General features: G+C 35.8%; 1 protein-coding gene across 3 annotated transcripts in view; it reads right to left on the reverse strand.

Annotated features, from left to right (window-relative positions):
- Window positions 1-26911, reverse strand: part of ADAMTS6 (ADAM metallopeptidase with thrombospondin type 1 motif 6) — a 270739-nt gene that overhangs the window by 92291 nt on the left and 151537 nt on the right. For 2 of the 3 annotated variants that reach the window (XM_049864257.1, XM_049864248.1), the window contains exon 11: window positions 7657-7764. In XM_049864257.1, coding sequence (XP_049720214.1) covers window positions 7657-7764 — 108 coding nt within the window. The remainder of the gene's footprint in view (window positions 1-7656; window positions 7765-26911) is intronic. The other variant, XM_049864238.1, reaches the window with a different exon arrangement.

Genomic DNA, 26911 nt, shown 5'->3' on the forward strand with positions numbered 1-26911 from the left:
GACAATGAAATTCATCATGAAGAAAAAAAAAACTGTATGTCCAAAATAAAGAAGCAGAGGCTGCTGGCTGATCAGTAATAAAGTAAAAACACTGGGAGCAGAGTTGCTGATAATGTACACTGGAGACAGAGAATGTTCCAGCTTCCAGTCTTTGATTTGCCTAGTTGGTCTTGAAGATCAACCATTTTTATAACGATCTTTTTTTTTTTTTTAAATACCATTGCCCTGGCAACGCAGTGGTTAAAGCACTCGGCTGCTAACTGAAAGGTCGGCTGAGACAGAGACAGATGGGAGAAAGGTGTGGCAGTCCATTTCCTTAAAGATTTACAGCCTTGGAAACCCTATGTGGCAGTTCTACTCTGTCCTATAGGGTCACTATGAATTAGAATTGACTTGACAGCAGTGGGTTTGGTTTGGTTTTCACTTACACAAAAGTCACAACATTGGGCCAAAGAATCTTCAGCTTTACCTTTTTGTTACTACAAGTAGCTGCATGTAAGAATATTTATATGCCTGCACCTATTTTCCTATGTGAATAACACAGCAATGTAATCCTGTCCAGTAACTAATGATTTTTTTTCACTGATTGCAATCAATGACATCTAATGCTTTTAAAAATACCAAGGTGGTCAGTCTTAAATATTGCCTATTTTTCAAGTGGGAAACTTAGAATTATTGATTTCAAATAACATTAAAACTTGATTTTATATTTATTTTATATAATCATAGAGGTTCATCTAAAGCTCAAAGGAACTTCAGAATACATGTGGTCTAAGCACTTCATCTTTTTATGAAGATTCCAGAACATGGAGAAGTTGACTTGTCCCATGTTACTCACTGACAGGAAAGAAATTATTTGTCCAAAAATATATACAAGAATCATTTGGAAAAAAAAAATCAACTGGAGGTATAGGATCATGTATTTGAAGATATTAAAGAGTGCTCTGATAAAATTTACTAGATTGTTATTATGACATAAAATACAAAATAACACTAAAACCAAAAAAATAAATAACACTAGAGATTAAATACATATATATTCAGCTGCAAGTATATATCCACATGTTATTGCAGACTTTCTTGACTTTTTTCACCTTTTGTATTTTTCAGGGAACAAAGGATTTTGGCAGGCCACAAGAACACTGAAAGATACAGGTTTCAAATTATTTAATAATATTACTATACTTGTTTCCTGAAAGCTCACAAAATGTAGGACAGTGAGAAAAGTCACATGAATTCTCTTATTTTCCCTTTAAAATTTATTCTTAAGGTAAAAGATAAATACAAGACTCAGATTGTAAAATGTTGCTCAGTTCTCATCATTAACTAACATCTACACAGCAGTAGTATTTCATAAATGGTTTGCTAGGAGGCCATACTATTAGAACAATTTCAGAGACTCCTTCTACGCAGACATACCTTCAAAGGAGCTAAAAAATCTACCGAGTAACTTGTTTGATTTTAATCTTTGATGGAATTTTTTTTTTCTGGTTTTCTCTGTTCTGCTGCTCCTCTTGTATTTATAAGAAAGGGTCTCTTTGAGATACTACTTTTGTATTCTGGCAGAAGTAAGTTCTTGATGCAATATATAGCTTTATGAGAATAAACTTATTTAAGTTAATCATAAGTTCTTTAAGAAGCCCACAGGGAATTTCAGGTGACTCAAATGACTTGAGCTAATTTTCTAGAATACTGCATTAATCGATATCTATTAAGATTTTAAATATACAGAAGTCAAAAGTAAAATAATTTGATTATACCAAATAAAACAACTTGAAGTATATAAATTTGACAAGCACACAAAGGTGAGAATTTTGCATGCTATATCTTCTAATTTTATCCTTTCTTATTCCTGAAGTTGCAAATATCTTCTAATTTTATCCTTTCTTATTCCTGAAGTTGCCAAACCTGTAAAGGCTACGTTAAACTGGGGAAGTTAAATATTGAGATTTTAACCTGTTTCTAATCTTTACTCTCAAAAATGACAATAGTCATTTTTGGACTATTGTAAATAACAGTACTGTTACTTCAACCTATATTATCCAGATACATTGGATAAATTTGGCTTTCCTTTTGCTAATTCAGGTGTGTTTAACTAAATTCAGAAAAAACAAAAAACAGTTGCCGTCGAGGCAATTCCAACTCATAGCGACCCTATAAGGCAGAGTAGAACTTCCCCGTACAGTTTACGAGGAGCACCTGGTGGATCTGAACTGCTGACCTTTTAATTAGCTGCTATAGATTTTAACCACTATGCTACCAGGGTTTCCAAATTCAGAAAGGTAAAATAAATGAAACTACACTCCAAGGTAAAAAAAAGTAAAATCTCATATTGCTCATTTTTGATTTTCATATTCCTTCTAAATAAAATAAATGTTTTAAACACTAGAAAGCTTTTAAAAGTTTTCTTAAGAAACACTATTCATTATTAAACAACATGTCTTGCTATTAAAAAAAAAAAAAAAAGACTGCTGAATTTCATGATCTACTAAGTGTCTTTACCTTAAAGACATCTGAGGATTTTCTCCAAGAAATATATATTAAAAATCAATCATTCTAACTTTGAGAATTTATCAGAATTTCACAAAGAAGTATTTCACAATGAGCACATACAGTATTTTAAATAACATCTTTTTTTTTTCTTTCTTTTCAGCTAGGCCATTTTGTGATTATGGTAGATCTTGTACCATAGCCAGTACTGGGTCCAGCCAGCATCTGGAATGAGAGACCCCTAAGGAAATCCTTAGATTCTAAAGGAAGTGATATCGGTGATTCAATCCAGAACATTCTTCCCAAGTCAGAAGAGCTAAGGGTTGGAACACAGCACTATTAAAAGCCTTATCTTTCTGCTGTGCAGCTGCAGGAATGCTATGGCTACATTTCAGCCCAAATTTTAAATCAGAACTTGTCATCCCATACTATTTAAATTTCTAGAGCAATTGGAAGAGCTATTCTTTCTTCGCTTCCTGTGTTTATAGTTCCGGACCCAGTCAAAACATATTTTACCCTAAGTGAATTAAGATGTTAAGACTACAAATGTCCTATTATATACCTAGTGCTTTAGAAGGGCATATAATAATCATTTTCTAATGCAGTTTTATGTTTTCCATGCAAAGATACTAGGAATCAATGTCACTTATGTGTAAGCCCAAATTCTGGGCTATATCTCTAATTGGTTCTTGTCGAATCATTAAATCAATCTCTTGACAACAAACCAAGTATTTGAAGCCTTCTTTGTGGTCAATATCAGGGCTAGCAAGGATTGGGTTTTGATTATCCTTAATATCCTGTTCAGTAACAATGCCAACACTACAATTGGAGGTTTTACAAACTAAATCCTTGTTTACTATTTCCTCAAATATGGGATCCCTCTGATTTATGTCCAAAGGGCCATTGCTGATGCCATATCCAAGGAGAGTTCTTGGGCTGAAAATTACATTTATTGATTTGTAGGAGTCTGACCCATGGACACGCAGTACCAGCATACAGTCTGGGCTCATCAAATTTCCTCCTTCAGTTAATGCTACTGTCCCTGAGCACATCCATTCAGACCATATGGTTCTTATTCAGTCCTTGAATGGCTTATTCAGGCAAACATCCAATGGCTGTAATAGCGATGTCAGACCCCCCAGGACTCACGCAAAGATCAGTTTTTAATTTTTTGGCTATATTTCTTACTCCATCTGCTAAATGTGCATGGAACAGTTCCCATACTTACATGGAACATTTGTGGAACTGCGCCCCCGGGCAGGGATCCCATACCTTTTGCAGCCAGAGTTTGACAAGATCATCGAAGATCGAATCCTCTGGATATGCCTATGCTATCATTTGAGCAATATTTCTCCCTTTTCTTTCTTCTTTTTTTTTTTTTTAAAGATTCATTCAGAAAACTACGAGCAGCTTTGGTTTTATCCTGCTGGCTAGACAGGATGTAGGTTCTCTCTTGTTCTTTCTGATGAGAGTAGTTTTGAAACTCAGAGAGCTAAGATCTGAGGTCATGGGTATTCCATTCGTGTTTCTGAGACACACAAACTCACGCTCATCCTATCTGATCCTCATTACCACCAGTTGAGACAGTCTGGCAAAGAATTTCCTGCCCACCATCATGTAAAGTTGGCAAATAATAACAAAAAATAATGATAATGCTTTAGTAATTATATATCACCTTCCCTCTGAGGAAGTCCACAAAAAGCTCACTGAGATATCTTACACCATTCTCACAATATCTCTGAAATATGTAGAAATAAGGTTTTCTTTCATTTTAAAGTGGAGATCCTTTATTTTAGAATTGCCATACCGTCATACATTCTTATTTAAATTTTCTATCTACAGGACATTGTGGTAGCTTAAATGAAAAATTCATTTAGTATTAAAGGGTAGCATTTAGTCACCACCTTTTTTGGGCTTAGTGACCTACCTTACTCCCATGACAATGAAAAATTGCTTTTTCTCTGCAAGTTTTTTCATCTTAAGCTAAAAAAAAATCAGGGGCAGTATAGAGGTGCAATGATTTCAACTCTGGAATCAGAAACACCTGGGCTGGAATCTCAGATCTGCCATTACCACATTTTTACGAAAATAATGTGCACATCCTGCATTTGTTTGCTGGCTACAAAAATACAATGTATTTTTGTAAGCACGCTGTGCTAACTTTTTTACAGCAATATGTGGAAGAGAATTGGCGTGGCTGGCGCTTGTGAGGGTGCCTTGCAGGGTGGAGCGAAAGCATGGCCAGCAAACAAACGCAGAAGGTGCACGTTATTTGCATAAAAATACAGTACATTACTGCGTAATGTCGGGCTGTCAGGTCTTACCTTGTTTGTAAAATGGAGATAATAGCAGTACCTCTCACATAGGACTTTTGTTAACAGTAAACAGAACAGTGATTGTAAAGTGCCTAGCAATACATGCCAGACACACAGTAAGTACTTTTAAAATACTCATTATCATCATCATAATTGTTACTAGAATTGTCAACTCTTTTTAGATGGCAAGTACACAGGCTGACCAAAGTTGACCTGACTAATTGGAAATTCCATTTTAATTTTGTCACCAGCTCTTTGCACGGCTGTTTTGATTTGAGTCAAAATTTCCAAATAGATAAAGCCTTAACGGGAAAATCTACATTTGGCAACAGTAAATGTGCTTCTCACTTAAGGGAAAAAAATAATTGAAACCAATGAAAACAATATTTATACAGGAGATAATAAATACAGTTAGTAAAAAATAAATTTAAAAGTGTTCAGCTCACTAGTTCTTTTTTAATTTTTTTCCCTTAAAAATATAGATTTATCCAGTTCTTTGAAAGCCTCTTCATAAATTCAAAGTTAATAGTAGAGATATTTTGAAGGTCTTCTCCTACCACTCTGTCCATTTCCTTTCTAGGAATCTGCCTATGTATTTGTTTTTTCATTGTTTGTTTATTCATTCACCTTAAGAGTTGTTAATGCCACTCTGAAATCTCTTTACATCTCTTCCGTGACTCTGGAAGAATGGCTTAGATTTGTTTCCTAGATTAGTTTTAGATAGTGACATGCAATAATATATGGACTTTAGTATACTACACTACTATGATATTCACTATGTTGTGAATATCAACAACCCTTTGGCACATAAACTTCGCTACACTTCCAAGGTTTTTAAATTGTTTTTCATGGAGCCCAAGTTGTTCTATGGAGGTATGTCAACACCTGGAAAGGGTCCAAGAAAAGGGTAAGGAAGGGGCAGGCAAGAGGCTCCTTTAACTGGAGTATTTCCATTTTCCTTAAATGTATACACTGGGATTCTGTAGCTTTCATCTGAAGAAATGGTTGGCAACAATTAACCTAGATTAGGAATGTGAATCTTTAGGAATCAAATATAACTGTGCCCTGTCTTATTTACCTACCCTCTTCTCTGCTTACCCTTATTTATGCTTAGAAGTAATTTTATTTCCCCTCCACCAGCTATTTGCTTACATAAATTTAAATTCAATACTCTTAGCTTAAGATTATTTGATAATATTTTCTAATTATTCCTGAAATTTTTCTATAATTTCCAAGAAATATGTCCTTTCTATCACATATATACACATAGCTGTAAGACATGGCATTTGAGGGCCCTGATTTTAACCACAAATGATAAGATATTAAATGTTTTTTTGCCATATAAATGATTAGTGGGGTTAAACTATGCGTTCTGGGATAGCCACTACTGGTGGTTTACCTATTTAGAGTGATTACCTCATTTATAGAATGCTTCCAGGAAGACTCTGCAGTGTTTAAAAGAATTAATTTTTTATGCTTTTGGTTACAAAATAAAGTAAAATAAAAAGATTTCTCAGGCCTCGTGATAGTATTATTTCTAGAAACTGTGGCCCGTGGACTAGATCAACTAGAGTAATAATCAATCAATGACAAATAGAAGAACAGATTCTATGACTTTTCTCCCTCACAGTTGTGTATTCTTCTAAGTCCAGATTGATGTAAATTGCTACTTGTTGCTGACAAGAGTTCTTGGTTCCAAAATAAACATAGACTGTTGTTTCAAAAATGTGGTTCTTAATATTTTCTATTACTTTGGTGGAAAAAAAGAAGGAATTTTTGGTAGTGTGTGATGGTCTTTATATTTTTATTGGCTACTTACGACATATAAAAAAAAGATCTTTAATCCTTTAAAAATGACCCTATCAATTCATGTATTTAGCATAATTTACCAACATTTCCAAACTCAGCATGGAAAAGCCATCAACATGGCACTAGGTCATGGGTCCTGAATGAAGCCGTCAGCAAGGATTAATAAACTGTGACAGCTGCCCAAAAGCTTTCATTCTTTTTATTTAAACATCAGATTGCAAGCTGAAATTCAGTGTAATCTTTGTTGAAACCAGCCCAGTTAACATGGAAGAAGTCAGAACTGAGAACAGATGACAGTGGCAGTTACTATTATAAATTCAGTCCATAGTAATAAATTCTGGAGTTTATATACACAGCAATTCCTAGAGAATTTTGGGCACAGCGTACAATTATTCCTATCTGTTTGAGCAATTCTTGATAATAATATTTAATAAAAATCAAAATAATGAAACTAAAATTAATTCCACTTTCTTTGCTCAATAAATTGTTCTATTATTCTTCTACCACTAATGCCTCAATAGTAGAACATACCAATGATTATGATGACGGTGCATGACCGGGCTACATTTTGTTCATAAGGTCACCATGAGTCAGAGCTAACTCAATGGCAACTAACAACATTAGTCCTTGCCCCCATATTGCAATTAAGTGACTCCAGTCAAACTATACCTATAAAGTGTATTTTTGGGTCACATAATTTTCCCTGGAATTGTTTATCAGAAAAAAATGAAACTATATTATATGACTAAACAGACTATGTTATATGACCATATGATTGTTGTGGATTTTTTTTACAAATATATTTCATACATATACCTATAGAGATGAGAAACTAACCCAGAAAACAGTTATTCACTGTAATTTCATTGCAAAACAAATGCATTTTTACAGATATTACAATATGACAATGCCTTAGGGCTAGAAATTTTGTAGTTTTTCAAGTACATTTTAAATTCACTATTTCCTAGTGGTTGAATATTAGCACCAAAAATTAATCAGTTTATTCTACATTTCAAACAGCTAGTAAATCATTTGTGCTCACCCCTTTTTCAATATTCCCAGTTTGACAGAGTGTCCCCTCAGCTGCTGGGATACTGTTAGTGACACAGCGGTTGCTTTTGCTGAGACACCAGAGCTCTCTACACACTTCCTAGGAAAGAAGGCAAAAGCAGGTTGATCAGAAGTGGAGACTAAAAGCACATCTAGTCCTTCCATAAAATATACCCACCGTCACTCGAAAGCGCTGTAAAAAGAGAACACAGGTAGTGTTCCCTGACCTCATGCTGCTGTTGAAGCACCATGGATGATGTTGGAGGAGGGTGTTATGAAGGCGAGCTAGACATTTCACAGAATTATTTGAACATTTGTCATGGTATTCTTATTTTATGGACTTGGCTCTGAATATTAATTAGGACCTTTTTAAAAAATTGGGTGCAGAAATTCCATTAATATAGAAGAGTAGGGAGAAAATCAGAATTACTATGTCAAAAGGAAATATATGTTTAATACTTTCAGAAATATACAATAGCACCAACCTATCAATTACTAACAGTTTCCAGGTAGATGACTTCCTAGCCTTACTATAATATCCAAATAGAGATTATTTTAAAATAGAAATAAAAAAATCATGTTAACAGACAGGAATTCAACATATGAATTTAAAAAACTGAAGCATATTTCAAGTAATACCTAAAGCTAATATATGCCTAAGAACAATCTAGCAATGTTATTTGTGGTCCACCAATGTAGACCACATCTATGAAAGAAAAATTTGGGTTTGAACAAATGCAGCCATTTATGCACCATTTCCCTAACTGATATGCTTCAAATCTTGTTTGTAGCAGTCCTCTTTATTATGATTTCTAATTATCTGACCTCAGCAAAGGGGAATATTCTAATTCTAGTAATATAAAATACCTCATTTTATCCATACTGTATTAATCTATCAGATTCTAAAATAAACTGTTCAATATATTCCTGAGTAAAGTGTTTCAACTAAGACGTAAGCAAAAAAAAAGCTTACTTCTGAAGAAAATATTCAAAATTTTTGGAGTTTTTCTTTTTATACCTGATTATCAAACAACATCATTACTGATATCACAATTTTTTAATTTAAGTTAGAACTATTTAGTATGGAAATGTATACTGCCAATAATAATATAATAATCTGGTAATAAAAGGATAAACACAACAATAATTCATTAAATTCTTTTACTTTTATTGCCTAACTGATTTTTTAAATACCAAAACACAATTATAAGAACTAATGTCACATAAACACAATTTAGAAACATACTGAAGTCAATGGTTAACCATTCCTACAAATAGAAATGCCTTGCAGAGCATAGTCCATTGAGGGGATTTCTTTGGGCCTCTTTTTAGGGTTCCCTCACCAGTCAAGAAGGAAACATATGATTTCTATTTGGCTTTTAAGAGACTTTAAAAAAATTTAGACTCTATTTGGAGAACTACTGAGCTAGAAGAGAATTAAAACATTAGAAGTAAAAATGACACGTAGTGTGGGTTATAGCATAAAGATAAAACTTCCCTGTTCTTATAATCCAATTTATTACAAAATCTACTTTCTGCTTTAGTTTCTTTTCTAAGAGAAGATTATTTACACTAATTTATTCTTTTTCTATATGAGACACTTTCTTAGTATACGATCCTAAATACATACTTTTAGTTTAATATTAAAATACTAGTAGGCCTAACATTTTAGGACCATAAAACATTATCCCATGGATCAAAAATACATCCACAGTCACAGAAAAAATGTATTAAAAAACACTAAAACATTTCTAGAACAATGTGAAACCAAAACCAAACCCACTGCCAACGAGTTGATTCCGACTCATAGCAAACCTACAGGACAGAGTAGAACTACCTCATAGAGTTTCCGAGGAGCGCCTGGTGGATTCGAACTGCCGACCTTTTGGTTAGCAACAGTAGCACTTAACCGCTACACCACCAGGGTTTCCAGAACAATGTATGTTGTTGTTGTTAGGCACCATCAAGTCGGTTCTGACTCATAGCAACCCTACGCACAACAGAACAAAACACTGCCTGGTCCTGCGTCATCCTTAGAATCGTTCTGTGCTTGAGCTCGTTGTTGCAGCCACTGTGTCAATCCACCTTGTTGAGGGTCTTCTTTTCCGCTGACCCTGTACTCTGCCAAGCATGATGTCCTTCTCCAGGGACTGATCCCTTCTGACAACATGTCCAAAGTATGTAAGTAACACCATCCTTGCTTCTAAGGAGCATTCTGGTTGTACTTCCTCCAAGATGGATTTGTTCATTCTTTTGGCAGTCCATGGTATATTCAATATTCTTCACCAACACCACAATTCAGAGGCATCACTTCTTCTTTGGTCTTCCTTATTCATTTCTCCAGCTTTCACATGTATATGATGCTATTGAAAATACCATGGCTTGGGTCAGGCACACCATAGTTTTCAAGGTGACATTCCTGCAGCAGATTTACCCGATGCAATGCGTCTTTTGATTTCTTGACTGCTGCTTCAATAGCTGTTGATTGTGGATCCAAGTAAAATGAAATCCTTGACAACTTCAATCTTTTCTCTGTTTATCAGGATGTTGCTCATTGGTCCAGTTGTGAGGATTTTTGTTGTCTTTATGTTGAGGTGCAATCCATACTGAAGGCTGTAGTCTTTGAGCTTCATCACTAAGTGCTTCAAGTCCTCTTCACTTTCAGCAAGCCGGGTTGTTATCTGCATAACACAGGTTGTTAATGAGTTTTCCTCCAATCCTGATGCCCTGTTCTTCTTCACATAGTTCAGCTTCTCAGATTATTTGCTCATCATACAGATTGAATAGGTATGGTGAAAGGATACAACCCTGACGCACACCTTTCCTGACTTTAAAAACAATCAGTGTCCCCTTGTTCTGTCCAAACAACTGCCCCTTGATCTACGTAAAGGTTTCTTATGAGCACAATTAAGTGTTCTGGAATTCCCATTCTTTTAAATGTTATCCACAATTTGTTATGATCCACACAGTCAAATGCCTTTGCATAATCAATAAAACACAGGTAAACATCCTTCTGGTATTCTCTGCTTTCGGCCAGGATCCATCTGACATCAGCAATGATATCCCTGGTTCCATGTCGTCTTCTGAAACCAGCCTGAATATCCCTGTCGATATACTGCTGCAGACATTTTTGAATGATCTTCACCAAAATTTTGCTTGTGTGTGATATTAATGATAATTGTTCTATAATTTCCACATTCGGATGGATCACCTTTCTTGGGAATAGACATAAATATGGATCTTTTCCAGTCAGCTGGCCAGGAAGCTCTCTTCCATATTTCTTGGCATAGACTAGTGAGCACCTCCAGCGCTGCCTCCATTTGTTGAAACAACTCAATTGATATTCCGTCAATATCAGGAGCCTTGTTTTTTGCCAATGCCTTCACAGCAGCTTGGACATCTTCCTTCAGTACCATCGGCTCCTGGTCATACCCTACCTCCTGAAATGGTTGAACATCGACTAATTCTTTTTGGTATAATGACATCTTCTTTTGATGGTTCCTGTGTCATTTAATACCTTCATAGAATCCTTCAGTATTGCAACTCCAGGCTTGAATTTTTTCTTCAGTTCTTTCAGCTTGAGAAATGCCGAGCGTGTTCTTCCGTTTTGGTTTTCTATCTCCAGCTCTTTGCACATACCATTATAATACTTTACTTTGTCTTCTTGAGCCACCCCTTGAAATTTCTGTTCAGTTCTTTTACTTCATCATTTCTTCCTTTTGCTTTAGCTTCTCAACGTTCATGAGCAAGTTTCAGAGTCTCCTCTGACATCATCTTGGTCTTTTCTTTCTTTCTTTCTTGTCTTTTCAATGACCTCTTGCTTTCTTCATGGATGATGTCCTCGATGTCATTCCACAACTTGTCTGGTCTTCCGACACTAGTGTTCAATGCATCAAATCTACTCTTGAGATGGTCTCTAAATTCAGGTGGGATATATGCAAGGTCATATTTTGGCTCTCATGGACTTGCTCTGATTTTCTTCAGTTTCAGCTTGAACTTGCATATGAGTAAGTGATGGTCTGTTCCACAGTCGGCCCCTGGCCTTGTTCTGACTGATGATATTGAGCTTTTCCGTTGTCTCTTTCCACGGATGTAGTCAATTTGATTCCTGTGTGTTCCATCTGGTGAGGTCCATGTGTATAGTCGCCATTTATGATGGTGAAAAAAGGTATTTGCAATGAAGAAGTCACTGGTCTTACAAAATTCTATCATTCAATCTCCAGCATTGTTTCTATCACCAAGGCCATATTTTCCAACTACTGACACTTCTTCTTTGTTTCCAACTTTCACATTCCAGTCACCAGTAATTATCAATGCATCCTGATTGCATGTTTGATCAATTTCACACTGCAGAAACTGATAAAAGTCTTCAATTTCGTCATCTTTGGCCTTAGTGGTTGGTGCATAAATTTGAATAATAGTTGTATTAACTGGTTCCTTGTAGACATATGGTTATTATCCTATACTCATGAACAATGTATAGAGGTTATAAAAAATTTTATCCAAATCCCTGGACCATATTCCTGATGTATTAAGAATCTTAAAAAAAAAAAAAGAATCTTACATCTAAAGCTTACTTTAGACTGAAGTAAAAGAGGCCTAGAGTTTACTTTAGGCCAAACTATACAATACAAATTCTACTGCTGAAAATGACAATATTCATGCCATGTCTTGGAAAAATGTACTATTTAGTCAGGTTGCAGAAACTTTATTTTCCAAAAGTGCCCTGAAAATCTATTCAAAATGCAAGTGCTCAAGATACATTATTCAAAACCTTGATCTCAAGGCTCACAATAGAACTCTCTGGTAGAGTTCTCTTATCCTTTAGCAAATGATGCACTTTGAAAGGTAGATTCCCACTTTTAATAGGATTTCATTACCTAGTGAACCCCTGGGAATTCAAATTTGCTAGGGCATTAACTTTTCAGAGATCACTGCCTGAAGCCTGGGGCTGGAAATCTATGTATGGGAATCACTCCCAAGATGTTCAACTAGTCAAATACAAGACTCTCAAGAGTTTTCAAGTATATTTTGCAATTAGAATCTCCACTTGGATAAGAAAGATTTTGATAACCCAATTAGGAAGATTTTTCAAGGTATAAAAAGGATACTCTATTGAAAAAGAAAAACCCCCCAAAATTCATTTTATACCAAGTAAGCAAGATGGACACTTTCTGAAAGAACTTGAGACCAAATTCACCTTCAGGAATACCCTTCTTTTCCTAATTAGCTGACTTCTAGAACATGGACATATATTTGGATAGGTGTATCAGTTTCATTTGCACATATGTATCACTGATAAGCACTTTGCACCCTAAGGTAAGTCATAGCCTCTAAGAAAGTCAAATGCACACCAAATTTTTTTGCTTCTTGGGCAATTTGTATAGTAATCATCCTAGTAGACAGATGAATTTCCCTAAATATATGAGGTATAGTTGATGAGAAGGAATAATGATTTTTTGACTAGCCATCAGCTTAACTGTAGAAGAACATAGTTCTCTTTCAGATACTCATGATTACTGATAGCAGGAGTTAAGATTTATTAAGATTAGTTTCAGGACCTCTATGAACTAATAAATCATTGCCTGAATGTTTGGTTCCCCTCTATAACCCTAAAATTCATTTTGGGGAAGTATCTAGGGGAAACTTTGGTCTTTGTACTTGCCCTTGAGTTTAGAGAAGGAAAAAGAAGATATCAACAGTCCCCACTAAGGGACATTTCTGTTACATGACAATAAAAATTTGAAATGGGATCTCTGATTTCACAGTACTGGTTTCTAACCAGGTAGGAGGATTGCCTGGTAAAGCAACAATGATATAAATATTTTCTATTCACTCAAGAGCACTTACTATGTGCCAGGTATATATCAGTGTCATTAAAAAATTAATACTGTTACTCAGTATTCATGTCAATCAGGGAGAAGAAGATAGTGTATAATCAGACATATAGCCCAAATGCCATGGATTGTTACAGGTTCATGATAAAGTTCTTAACATTCTGTGATAAAATTAGAAAAATGTCAATGTAGTCAGTTTTTTTTTTTTTTTCCTTGAAACTAAAATTACTTATTTAAATGGGCTATCTTACCAAAACCAAACCCATTGCCATGGGGTCAATTCCAACTCATAGTGACCCTAAAGGACAGAGTAAAACTGCCTCCATCGGGTTTCCAAGGCTGTATCTTCATGGGAGCAGACTGCCACATCTTTCTCCCACGGAGCTGCTGGTAGATTTGAACTGCTGAACTTTCACCACCAGGGCTCTTTACGGATTATCTTAATTAAGTGTTATTCTCTTTACATTTGAGGTGTTAAAATGCCTTTTATTATATGAAATGATAAGAACAGTAGACTGTACGATTCCTGAAGGCAGGGTCTGCATGCTCATGTCAGTTTTTACAATGTGTTCTTACCTGGAAAAATGAGAAGTTGTGATCCTTATGTTGGTTCCCAAAATTGGGGAGAAATTTTCCTTGCCCACACAAATATAAAAGTTTGTGAACTACTCACTCACCAAGAATTGACAGTCAATATTCAGAGAATGGAGTGTATCCATGTGTTTAACCATGCTTTTAACACCAACTGCTTCTTACATCCCACTCCTATTTTCTGCGTTCACTTTCTTTCTTCTTTACGTACATATTTTTGTAGTTAATTTAGAAAGAGGCTTTTTCTGAAAATAAATTGATATCCCCCTCATTTGGAATTATATTTTCGCTAAACATAGAATTCTATGTTGACACTTATTATTCTATGCTGACCTCAGCATTTTGAAGGTATTATGTCCATTGCCATCTGGCCTTTATGGAGGCTGATGAAAAGTAACTTGTCATTCTAATTGCTCTTCCTTTGTGGTTAAGTCTTTCTAGTTGCTTTCAAGAGTTTCTCTTTGTCAGTTTCACCAGGTATTCATTTTATTTATCTACTTAAGGTTCATGCTCTAAGTATTCATGTCTTCCTTTGATTCTGAAAAATTATTAGTCATTATGTTTCTGAATTGAGACGTTTCAACAAACAGGTGCAGCACTGGAGGTGCTCACTTGTCTATGTCAATAAATATGAAAGACAGCTTCCTGGCCAACTGACTGGAAGAGATCCATATTTATGCCTATTCCCAAGAAAGGTGATCCACCTGAATGTGGTATAGAACAATATCATTAATATCACATGCAAGCAAAATTTTGGTGAAGATCGTTCAAAAACAGCTGCAGCAGTATATTGACAGGGAACTGCCAGAATTTCAGGCCGGTTTCAGAAGAGGATGTGGAACCAGGGATATCATTGCTGATGTCAGATGGATCCTGGTTGAAAGCAGGGAATACCAGAAGGATATTTACCTGTGTTTTATTGACTATGCAAAGGCATTCGGCTGTGTGGATCATAATAAATTGTGGATAACATTGCGAAGAATGGGAATCCAGAATACTTAACGGTGCTCATCAGGAACCTTTACATTGATCAAGTGGCAGTTGTTTGGACAGAACAAGGGGATACTGATAGTTTTAAATTCAGGAAAGGTGTGCTTCAGGGTTGTAATCTTTCACCATACGTATTTAATCTGTATGCTGAGCAAATAATACGAGAAGCTGGACTATATGAAGAAGAACGGGGCATCAGGATTGGAGGAAGACTCATTAACAACCTGTGTTATGCAGATGACACAACCTTGCTTGCTGAAAGTGAAGAGAACTTGAAGCGCTTACTAATGAAGATCAAAGACCACAGCCTTCAGTATGAATTACACCTCAACATAAAGAAAACAAAAATCCTCACAACTGGACCAATGAGCAACATCATGATAAACAGAGAAAAGACTGAAGTTGTCAGGGATTTCATTTTACTTAGATCCACAATCAACAGCCATGGAAGCAGCAGTCAAGAAATCAAAAGACACATTGGATTGGGTAAATCTGCTGCAAAAGACCTCTTTAAAGCGTTGAAGAGCAAAGATGTCACCTTGAAGACTAAGGTGTGCCTGACCCAAGCCATGGTATTTTCAATCACATCATATGCATGTGAAAATTGGACAATGAATAAGGAAGACCGAAGTAGAATTGATGCCTTTGAATGGTGGCGTTGGTGAAGAATATTGAACGTACCATGGACTGCCAAATGAACGAACAAATCTGTTTTGGAAGAAGTACAACCAGAATGCTTCTTAGAAGCAAGGATGGTGAGACTGTGTCTTACATACTTTGGACATGTTGTCAGGGGGGATCAGTCCTTGGAGAAGGACATCATGCTTGGCAGAGTACAGGGTCACTGGAAAAGAGGAAGACCCTCAATGAGGTGGACTGACACAGTGGCTGCAACAACGAGCTCAAGCATAACAACGATTGTGAGGATGGCTCAGGACTGGGCAGTGCTTTGTTCTGTTGTGCACAGGGTCACTATGAGTCAGAACCGACTGAATGGCACCTAACAACAACAGCAACAATCTTTTTAAATATATCTCTTCTCCATTCTTTCTGGTACTTCTTTCTCAAACTCCTATTCAACTTATATTGAACATTCTCATTCTAACTACCATATCTTTTACCCTCTTTTTCTTATTTTCTACACGTGACGCACATGTCTAGAGCTTTAATTTCTCATGGAAGCCATTATTCCCTATTCAGAGCAAAGGGCAGGTAACATTCCTTATCCATTTAGTTCTTTTTTCAGAGTTGAGATGGCCCTTCTAGTGTTCTGACTTCATGAAGGAGTCTCAGTTTCAGTTCTTTATCTCAAGGCCCAAGGTGATGTCTCCTATCCCAACTCACCATCTTGTGACTTTGACTAAAATTTCTCATTATTTCTGGCATATCCCCCACTCTCTCCTACCCACTTAGGTCTGATATATACTGGTTCTCTGTTGCAATGTGGTGAATGCATTCCCCCGAAAAACCCTGTGTCTTAGTCATCTTGTACTGCTGTAACAGAAATACCAGAAGTGGTTGGCTTTAACAAAGTGAAATTTATTCTCTCACAGTCTAGTAGGTTACAAGTCCAAATTTAGGGCGTCAGCTTCAGGGGAAGGCTTTCTCTGTCAGCTCTGAAGGAAGGATCCTTGTCATCGATCCTCCCCTGATTGATGGAGCTTCTCCATGAGGGAACCCCAGGTCCAAAGGACACGCTCTGCTCCTGGTGCTGCTTTCTTGGTGGTATGAGGTTCCCAACTCTGCTCACTTTCTTTTCCTTTTATCTCTTGTAAGATAAAAGGTGGTGCAGGCCACAACCCAGTGAAACTCCCTTTACATTGAATCAGGGATGTAACCTTAATAGCGGCATTACAACCCCACCTGAATCCTCTTTAGCATAATTTAATCTTGCCTCATTAACCACAGGCAGAGGTTAGGATTTACAACACATAGGAAAACTACAATTATGTAATGGAGGACAACCACACAATACTGGGAATCATGGCCTAACCAAGTTGACACATATTTTGAGGGGACACCATTCAATTCATGACACCCTGCATTGTGCAAAATAACATATTAAAAAAAAAGTTTATGGGAAAAATAGGATTGTAGTAGACCACTCAAAACCTATGCAAATTTGTAAAAAGAAAACAAAAATATTAACACTACTAATAAAAACATTTGCAGAGTTAAATTTCTGCTTGCATTTGTTCTCAGTATCCCAGTCGATGAATTCTTTGTGGCTTTAAACCCTGTGACTTGTGGTTCTTCCTCTTTGAGATGCAGGTCTTTGAGGTATTTGCTTCCAACAGAGACCATTTTTATCAAAATTAAGAATTGGATCCAAGGTATAGCTTCTTCAACAATCAACTTTAAAAACAACAACAACATAATGGGCTGTATCTTCACAGCTTCTTCATTTGCCCTCATGTCTCCATTAGATAGCTCTGTGTTTTGGAAATGAATCTGCTAAATCAGTCATTAAATTCAGTAAAGGAATTTCTTCCTATAGAATTTTTCAATTTTTTTTTTCCTGAGGGTCTTCATATGTTGGTATAGATTTTCTCTTTAATTGTGAGGAAACTGGGGTGGTAGCTTCCAATCATTAATGTACTAAGAAACAATGACATATGAGCAAACGAGATATATGCTTTATACAGTATCATTCCTTAATTCTTCAATTGTACATAAACCTCTTCTCATTACAGAAATACATGTCGTAGCTAAACATGTTGGACTATATTTAATTATGTCTATTACTATATTTTTACACAAATAACACCTACCTTCTATGTTTGTTTGCCAACCGTGCCCTACCCCTATGAGATATTTTCATAAGTGCCATTATGCCAATTTCTCTTAACATGTTGACATAAAAAAATCAGTATAGCATGGTATACCTCTGGGGAGGGAGAGTGCAGTTGGCAAAAAAACATAGAAGGCATGCATTATTTGCATAAAAATATGGTAGCTTTATTTTGTCCAGTATTTCTGTTTTTGTATCTGGAAAAGTAACTGTTTACTGTTTGTCATGTTTTTAAACTGGAACTCTTAAACTTTAGAAAGCAAATTTTATAAAGGATTGAAGAAAAAAATATGCATGTTAGTATAGATGAGAAGACAGTTCAACAATGGATAGAAGCTAGAAGGATCAGATTTCAGTGCAATATAAAGAAGAGTCTTCCAAAAGTCAAAGCTGAGAAACGAGGAAACAGAATTAAATCTCCATCACTGGAGGTACTCGAGCATATGCTTCAAGATCACTTAGCAGGAAGGCTATAAAAATATAGGCAGGAAAAAAGAAGAAAAGAAGGAAACTAAGGCTTTTTCAGGGCATACCGTCAACCGCTTATTCATATTGTATCTCATTCTATCATCATGATGGTCCTTTTAGAAAGTTTAGGTTCAGAAAGACTTAGCAATTTCCCTTCAATTCTAACTAAATCTAGATATGAATCATCTCTGTCGAATATCAATGCCTAAGTTATCTCCACACAACTAAGCAACTTTTCTGTTTCTCTTAACTGTACCAGAAATAAATAATGTGATTGGCTAATTAAGGCTGATTAGTAAATATTTACTTGTAATAAAATGTAAAACTGTACTACCCATTCATAATGTCCTTCTATCCTTCACCTATATTTGTAAAGCTTTAAAGGAAGATATTTCCAAATTAAGACTATTATATACTAATTCATAACATATCCACTCAACAAATGAGTTTAGGCATCAACCTTTACATTATTATTACTGGAGTTTCTGAATGTACCACCACAACTTGTGTTTCGATTTTAAAAGGATATTCTTTATGAACGCCTCAAATTAGCCCATGGTTTCTTTCAAAAAAGAAGACATTTAAAAATATTTCTACTTATTTAAAATTTTAATATCAACTTCCAGATTTCCAGTTTATTTAATGTTTTAGAAGAATGACACTACAAACATTCAGAATAATAAAAAAGATTAGCAAATCATAAATAGTAGTAAAGAACAGTATAGAGAACAGTTTTAAATTAATTATCTAAAGCAAAAATAATTTACCTGGCACTCCTTGCAAATGGGACATTGCTACTCTGTCCTATAGGGTCGCTGTGAGCTGAAATCCACTGGACTGCAAGGGGTGGGAATGTGTTGCCTTTGTTATGTTAATGATTCAGGATTAGTGTAGGGTGTGTCTTGAGTCAATCTCTTTTGAGATATAAAAGACATTAAATAAGCAAGGTAGGAAGCAGAGATGGGAGAAGAGAAATGCCAAGCCACATGAAGATCACCTAGGGGCAGAAGCTCAAAAGAGACAAGGACCTTCATCCAGAGCCTACAGAGAAAGAAAGGCTTTTCCTAGAGCTGGCACCCTGAATTCGAACCTCTAGCCTTCTAAACTGTGAGAAAATAAATGTCTGTTCAAGCCATTCACTTGTAGTATTTCTGTTCTAGCAGCACTAGATAACTAAGACATCTGATATGCAGAAAATAACTTTGTAATGAAATGAACTAGGGCTCCTCTAATCACCATGCAATAACTGATCATTTTACAGACAAAGACCCTTTTCAACACAATGGAAGAAAGTAGAATAATCATTTCCAATCTTTCCATTCTTTTGAAGGAACTGTAACTGTAAAAAAAAAAAACTAAAAAATGGGAAGGAAAGTCATTCACTTAGGAAAATTAAAATTAGCAGTTTACATGGTGGAAGGCACATCATAAAAGTACAAAATCAATTTTAAACTATTATATCAGTAAGAAGGTAAAACAGTGTGTGAAGAGATAATGGTGTCTTTATTGCTAGACGAATATTTTTAACAACTGTAAAGACCATAAAAGAGATATGCACAATTTTTCTGGCCTTGAGAAACCCTATCCCATCTTGGACTCTTTATTCTGGATATGGGACATTCTCTTTGTCCTCATTATTATCAGTAACATCTCTCAGCAGCTGTTTGCAATAAAGAATCCTGAAGCTCAAAGAGGTCAGGAAGGAGCATCAATGGTTAGTTACATCAATGGTTAATCAAAGGTTACTTATCATTTTATCACACAAAAGGAAAATTGAAAAGCAACATATGGTGACCCCGTGGCCTGGCGCAGGTGTTTAGTAGCCATCCGAAGAGAGAGGATAATGTACCTTTATTTCAACCTTAAATAGTTTATTCCTGCTATGTAAATAATTTAAGTGTAAGAGATCCTAGAAAGGCAAAAACAACAACAACAAGAACAACAACAAACATGTAACAAAAAACCTAATCTAGAAATCTGAGTTATATAATTTATCACCAATTTGAAAGGATTAAAAAAGTTTTTTTTTTTTAATCCTAAGATTTAAAAAAACAATTGATGTTTAAGGGTAGAAATGATTAGGGACCTATGATTTTTGGCTTGGAATGTAAGGAAAAATAAAAATCTGATTTCTTATCTTGTATATACCTGATAAATATATGTTTGGACTCCAAAAGTATATTTAGGTGATAAAATACTTTCATGCCTTTTATTCTCTAAGCCCATATCAAGCCACATTATAAACCAAATGGAACACCAAACCCGTTGCTGTCAAGTCGATTCCAACTCATAGTGACCCTATAAGATAAAGTAGAACTGCCCCATAGGGTTTCCAAGGTACGGCTGGTGGATTCGAACTGTCAACCTTTTGGTTAGCAGCTGTAATTTTTAACCACTATGCCAACAGGGTTTCCAGCCACATTATAGAATATTAATACTTATACCACTTTAAAACATTCAAGGAAAGTTTTTCCACAATCTCTCTCAGTGTAACAGTCAAATATTTAATAATTTGAAATTCTTCCTACTACCTAACCTACAACCTTCCAGCTGTAAAAATTAAGACCACTATGTTTTTTTTTTTACGCTCTTGGTAGGGAAGGAGAACAATTTGTTATCAGTAATAGAACTATAATAAATATTCCAAGGCCTGAATATGGTTTTGAGGCCAACATTTAGCTTTCTTTTTCACAGGCTAATCAAACTCTATTTCTTTAAACTTCTCTTTTACAATTATCCTCTCTCATGACTCTGTATATTCCTTGCATCTTCTTTTGATGCTTCCTACGTCATTTAATATTTTCCCCATAGAATCCTTCACTATTACAACTCAAGACATGAATTTTTTCTTCAGTTCTTTCAGCTTGAGAAATGCCAAGCGTGTTCTTCCCTTTTGGTGTTCTATCTCCAGGTCTTTGCACATGTCGTTATAATATTTTACTTTGTCTTCTTGACCTGCCCTTTGAAATCTTCTGTTCACTTCTTTTACTTCATCATTTCTTCCTTTTGCTTTAGCTGCTCAATGTTCATGTGTAAGTTTCAGAGTCTCCTCTGACATCCATCTTGGTCTTTTCTTTCTTTCCTGTCTTTTCAATGACCTCTTGCTTTCTTCATGTATGATGTCCTTGATGTCATCCCACAACTTGTCTGGTCTTCAGTCATTAGTGTTCAAAGCATCAAATCTACTCTTGAGATTGTCTCTAAATTCAGGTGGGATATACTCAAGGTCATACTTTGGCTCTCATGGACTTGTTCTAATTTTCTTCAATTTCAACTTGAACTCGCATATGAGCAGGTGATGGTCTGCTCCACAGTCGCCCCCTGGCCTTGTTCTGATTGATGATCCTGAGCTTTTCTATCATCTTTTTCCACAAATGTAGTTGATTTGATTCCTGTGTATTCCATCTGGGTCTGTGTGTGCAGACATAATTTATGTTGGTGAAAGAAGGTATTTGCAATGAAGAAGTTGTTGGTCTTGCGAAATTCTACGATGCAATCTCCAGCATCGTTTCTATCACCAAGACCATATTTTCCAACTACCGATCCTTCTTTTTTGTTTCCAGCTTTCGAATTCCTATCACCAGTAATCATCAATGCATCCTGACTGCATGTTCGATCAATTTCATCAAAAGAAGATGGAAGGAATACACAGTCATTATACCAAAAAGAATTGGTAGACGTTCAACCATTTCAAGAGGTAGCATATGATCAGGACACCCATGGAAGCAGCAGTCAAGAAATCAAATGTCACATTGCATCTGGCAAATCTGCCACAAAAGACCTCTTTAAAGCGTTGAAAAGCAAAGATGTCACGTTGAAGACTAAGGTGCGCCTGACTCAAGGCACGGTATTTTCAATTGCATCATGTGCATGCAAAAGGAAGACAGAAGAAGAATTAAAGTCTTTCAGTTGTGGTGTTGGTAAAGAATATTGAATATACCATGGACTGCCAAAAGAACAAAGAAATCTGTCTTGGAAGAAGTACAGCCAGAATGCTCCTTAGAAGGAAGGATGGTGAGACTTCATCTTACATACTTTGGACATGTTGTTAGGAGGGATCAGTCCCTGGAGAAGGACATCACGCTTGGTACGGTACAGGGTCAGTGAAAAGGAGGAAGACCCTCAATGAGATGGATTGACGCGGGCTGGAACAATGGCCTCAAGCATAAGAACGATTGTGGGCATGGCATAGGACCAGCCAGTGTTTTGTTCCATTGTACACGGGGTTGCTATGAGTCGGAACTGACACGACGGCACCTAACAACAACATCCTCTCCCGTTATCTACATCTCTTTGGGAAAAAAAAAAGGGTAAGCAGCCAAAATAGACTAATGAGATCAACATATAATTACATGAAATGAATGATTCTCAATCAGAAATCAGTAATGACTTGAATCTTAGCTAATTGATGGTGATAAAATAATAGACAGAAGGTGGTAAGCATGAAAACATGAAAAACTAGAGAGTCCGAGAGACAAAGTATGTCAGACTTTATTAAGTATTCTCCTGGAGGAGGATACCCTGATCAAAGAATTCAACTATCTTGTCTCTAGCAGACTACCTCAACTGCAAGGAGCTATATACTTCAGGCTGAAATAGTTCGATGGTATTATTATTATAGTTTATTAATTAATATGTTAATAAAACGATCTATACTGTTCTGTGTTGTAATTCTATGTTAACTAAACAACCTTTTGATAATAAATTGACCTACAGAGCAGATTTCCTTTAAGTGAGAAAATTTGCAGAGTTTAGTAGATTTTACTGAATAAACTATGTGGCTATATTTCTTACTATAAATTAATAAATACAAATATATATAGTGTGTGTGTATGTATACACACATTTGTATATTCTCTATGATCTTTCATTTATAATATCAGAGCCTAAATATTTCTCATTACTTAAAAGTTTAGAACAAATATGGTACCCTTAATCAATTTTAGATTGTGGAGCCCTGGTGGGGCAGTGGTTAAGAGTTTGCCTGCTAATTAAAAGATCAGTAGTTCAAATCCATCAGCTGGTCCTTGGAACCCGATGGGGTAGTTCTACTCTGTCCTGTAGGGTTGCTAGAGTTGGAATCCACAAACAGGTTTATTTTTATTTAATTAAGTATGTAGAACATATTCAAAAGTTTGATGACATGTGAGTAAAATATATCTCTCTCCACAGATTCAAAATTAATGAGAAGTTTTAAAGTTTCCAAAGTTATGTCATGTTTTCTTTTTATATATGTTTCTATATTTCCACCACAACATACTGAGATTTTACAGTATTAAAGTCAAAATTATAAAGTCCACTTCCATACATAAATACCTCCATTCATCTCTTCTCAGAGTTTTGATACATCCCCCTCTGGTATAAAGTCATCAAGTTTATTTTTACCTAGAAAAGCAAGGGTATTGCTACGATGGAGTATCATCAATGGCAGGGCTGTTTTAGTACTAAGTGTAGGGTATGTTTGGGGGAATCAGTAAAATTATATTTGATTGCTATGATACACTGTGCCTTAGAAATTCTGTGATTTCCTGTGCATCAATAAACTCTTATGATCTCATTCACAAGAAAACCCTTCAACAGTTTTCCGTTGCTCATAAGATGAAAACCTAGGATCCTTAACATGGCCTATAAGGTATAGTCAGATTTCGCCTGTATCTTCTTCTCCTGTCTCATTTATGTAGTGCTTGCTTTGAGGGCCTCAATCACAATGGCCTTCTCTCAGCATTTCAAATATATAGCCTAAGTATCTTCACAGTCCTCTTTCCCCATCTCTTTATGCTACTCACCATATAAGCAGCCATGAATAAGCTGAGTGGAGCCCCTGCCCTCATGGAGCTTATATACTCATTACAATTGTCAGTTCATTCATTCAACAAATATTTATTAAGCACTTGTCATGAACCAGGCACTATTCTTGGTGTTGTGGATTCCTCAGCAAAAGAAACAGAAAAGCGCTCTGCCCCTATAGAAAATAGGTTGTAGTGGGTAAAGCAGGCAATAAGCAAGATGAATCAGTAAAATAAACAGTATGTTAGGAACTGATAAATGTTAAGGAAAAAAACAAAGCATGGGTGTCAGAGTAGAAGTGTATTCCTTATGGTTTTCAATGGCAAATTTTTCAGAAGTGGATTGCCAAGCCTTTTTTCTGAGGCACCTCTGGGTAGACCTGAACCAACAACCTTTTGGTTAGCAGCCGAGCATGTTAGCTGTCTGCACCATAATGTACAATGAATTATACTCTCATGTGCTAACTCTTAAGTCTATGTGGGACAGCGACAAACATCATAGATAATAAAAATTCTCTATAAGCTGGTGGTGCAGTGGTTAAGAGCTCAGCTGCTAACCAAAAGGTCAGCAGTTCGAATCTACCAGCCGCTCCTTGGAAACCCTATGGGGCAGTTCTGCTCTGTCTTATAAGGTCGCTATGAGTTGCAATTGACTCGACAGTAAAGGGTTTGGTTTTATGACATCTATAAAATTTTTCAGATTGTATGGGGCCTTAAATCTACCCGTGGATGAGCTCTCATTTCTTGATTTAAAAAAAAAAAAAAAACAAACCCCTTGCCATCAAGTCCATTCCAACTTGGGGACCCGATATGTTATAGAATAGAACTGCTCCACAGGGTTTTCTTGACTGTATTCTTTACAGAAGCAGATCACTAGGCCTTTCTTCAGTGGTGTTACTGGGTAGGTTCAATCCCCCAACCTTTAGATTAGCAGCTGATTGTACACTATTTGTGCTACCCACTAAATTATGTACTGGATATTGTTAACCTAAACCAAATCATTAAGTCTATTAAAAAACAATTTTAAAATATGATTTAAAGTGACAGAATAAAGAAATACAAAGCTACATCTGAGACTGAGTCCTGAATTAACCTGTTTTTTTGAAAGCTTTTAAAAGATCACCCACAGCCTTTGTCATACGTAAGCTCGTTAGTGAGTTCCTTCCTAAGTTTAACCTTATAATCACTGTAATATGCTTTTTGTTAATATTTCTTTTCTAACAAGAAAGAAGAGATTAATGGAAATTAAAAGAAGTGTTAGGCAATAGATCCTATGGAGCTTTATAAGAAAGTTTGTTACCCTAAATAGGAAGAGAAACATTTCTTGGACATACTAATACGCTGTTTTATTTGCGAGGAATTTCATCCAGGAAGCATCCAAGGCCCCTTTGAAATCTGCTAATGTAGCCAGATTTTTTTTTTAGATGATCAGTGGCCTCGTGATTAAGAACTACAGCTGATAACTAAAAGGTCAGCAGTTCGAATCCACCAAGCTCTCCTTGGAAACCCTGTGGGGCAGTTCTACGTTGAGCTATATGGTTGCTATGAGTCTGAATCGACTCCAGGTAAAGGGTTTGTTTTTTTTTTTTTAGTAGCGATCTTACTTTGCATCCTGTTTGTCTGTACTTGCACCTTGACTTGCAAACATTCTCTCTATAAAAGATTAAAAAAAAAAAAACAACACTCTAACCCCAAGATTCAGGGCTTCAGAAACAAGAGCATTTAAACAATATTTGCACTTTTGAACATTTCAAATATTTTAGGCAATAAGTTTAGGGAAGCTCTCCTGATTGTCTCTCTGCCCTCTAAAAACTGGGACAAGATAGGAAATTTTGAAAAGATTTTTAGAAACAAGTATTACATGATAAAAGCTGAGTAAAAAGTATTTCTAGAAATAAAATACATCTACTATATTTCTTTCATTTGATATAATTTTCATATTAATGCTTAGTAGAAACAGAATTGACAGGTTTAGACCACTTATTTGTTTATTTATATTACCATGGGAGGAGGTATTGCATCCTGTATTTTTAGTTTCCTCATCTATAAAATATTATAAGATAATCAGTATTTTTATTAAAGCACTTTTAAGCATCTCAGATAAAAGGCAATATGTAAGTACCTGAAACGATACATCATTTACAGATTACTGCACTATGTTATTCTGCATATCATACTGTACAGATTTATTCTTTGTATTTATAGCCGTTACAACCTCCTCATTACCTGTATTGGAAGTTAGAAATACCTGGAAAACATAAATTGATGATATAAATGGATACTAGTGGAAAATATTGCCCTAAATTAAAATTAAAAAAACAAAAGATCATGTAAATTCCCAAATGTGACTAACATGTATATTAATGAACTCACAAAGAATTCAAGCAAGATTTTTAATGACTATAGATATAATCATTGGTAATCCCAGCAATGACTGCATAATGACCGAAGTGGAAGAGATGGAAAGCCGATCCATGCTGCAGTTATCATGGATCATCCTGTTCTTGTTTAAAATTCTCACTGACATCGTAGGAGACTACTAGTTGAAAGAGGCATCATTTCAAGATGCTCCAACAACAGGAGGAGTGCCCCCCCGCCTCCCCAAGTAGCTACAGTGTAGGGAGCTCTCCTAAGTCAACAAGTATGTTTAGTGTTCATCTCAGCACGCCTCACTCAGACAGCTATCTAAAGCAGGGCTGGTTTGTTTTTCCCTTCAGCTACCAATTGAAGTATGCCTTGTTTATGTGACTAGACACCACCTATAAAGCCACTACTGTTTTCTAA

This window comes from Elephas maximus, chromosome 2 (assembly GCF_024166365.1).
Source record: "Elephas maximus indicus isolate mEleMax1 chromosome 2, mEleMax1 primary haplotype, whole genome shotgun sequence".
NCBI lineage: Eukaryota > Metazoa > Chordata > Mammalia > Proboscidea > Elephantidae > Elephas > Elephas maximus.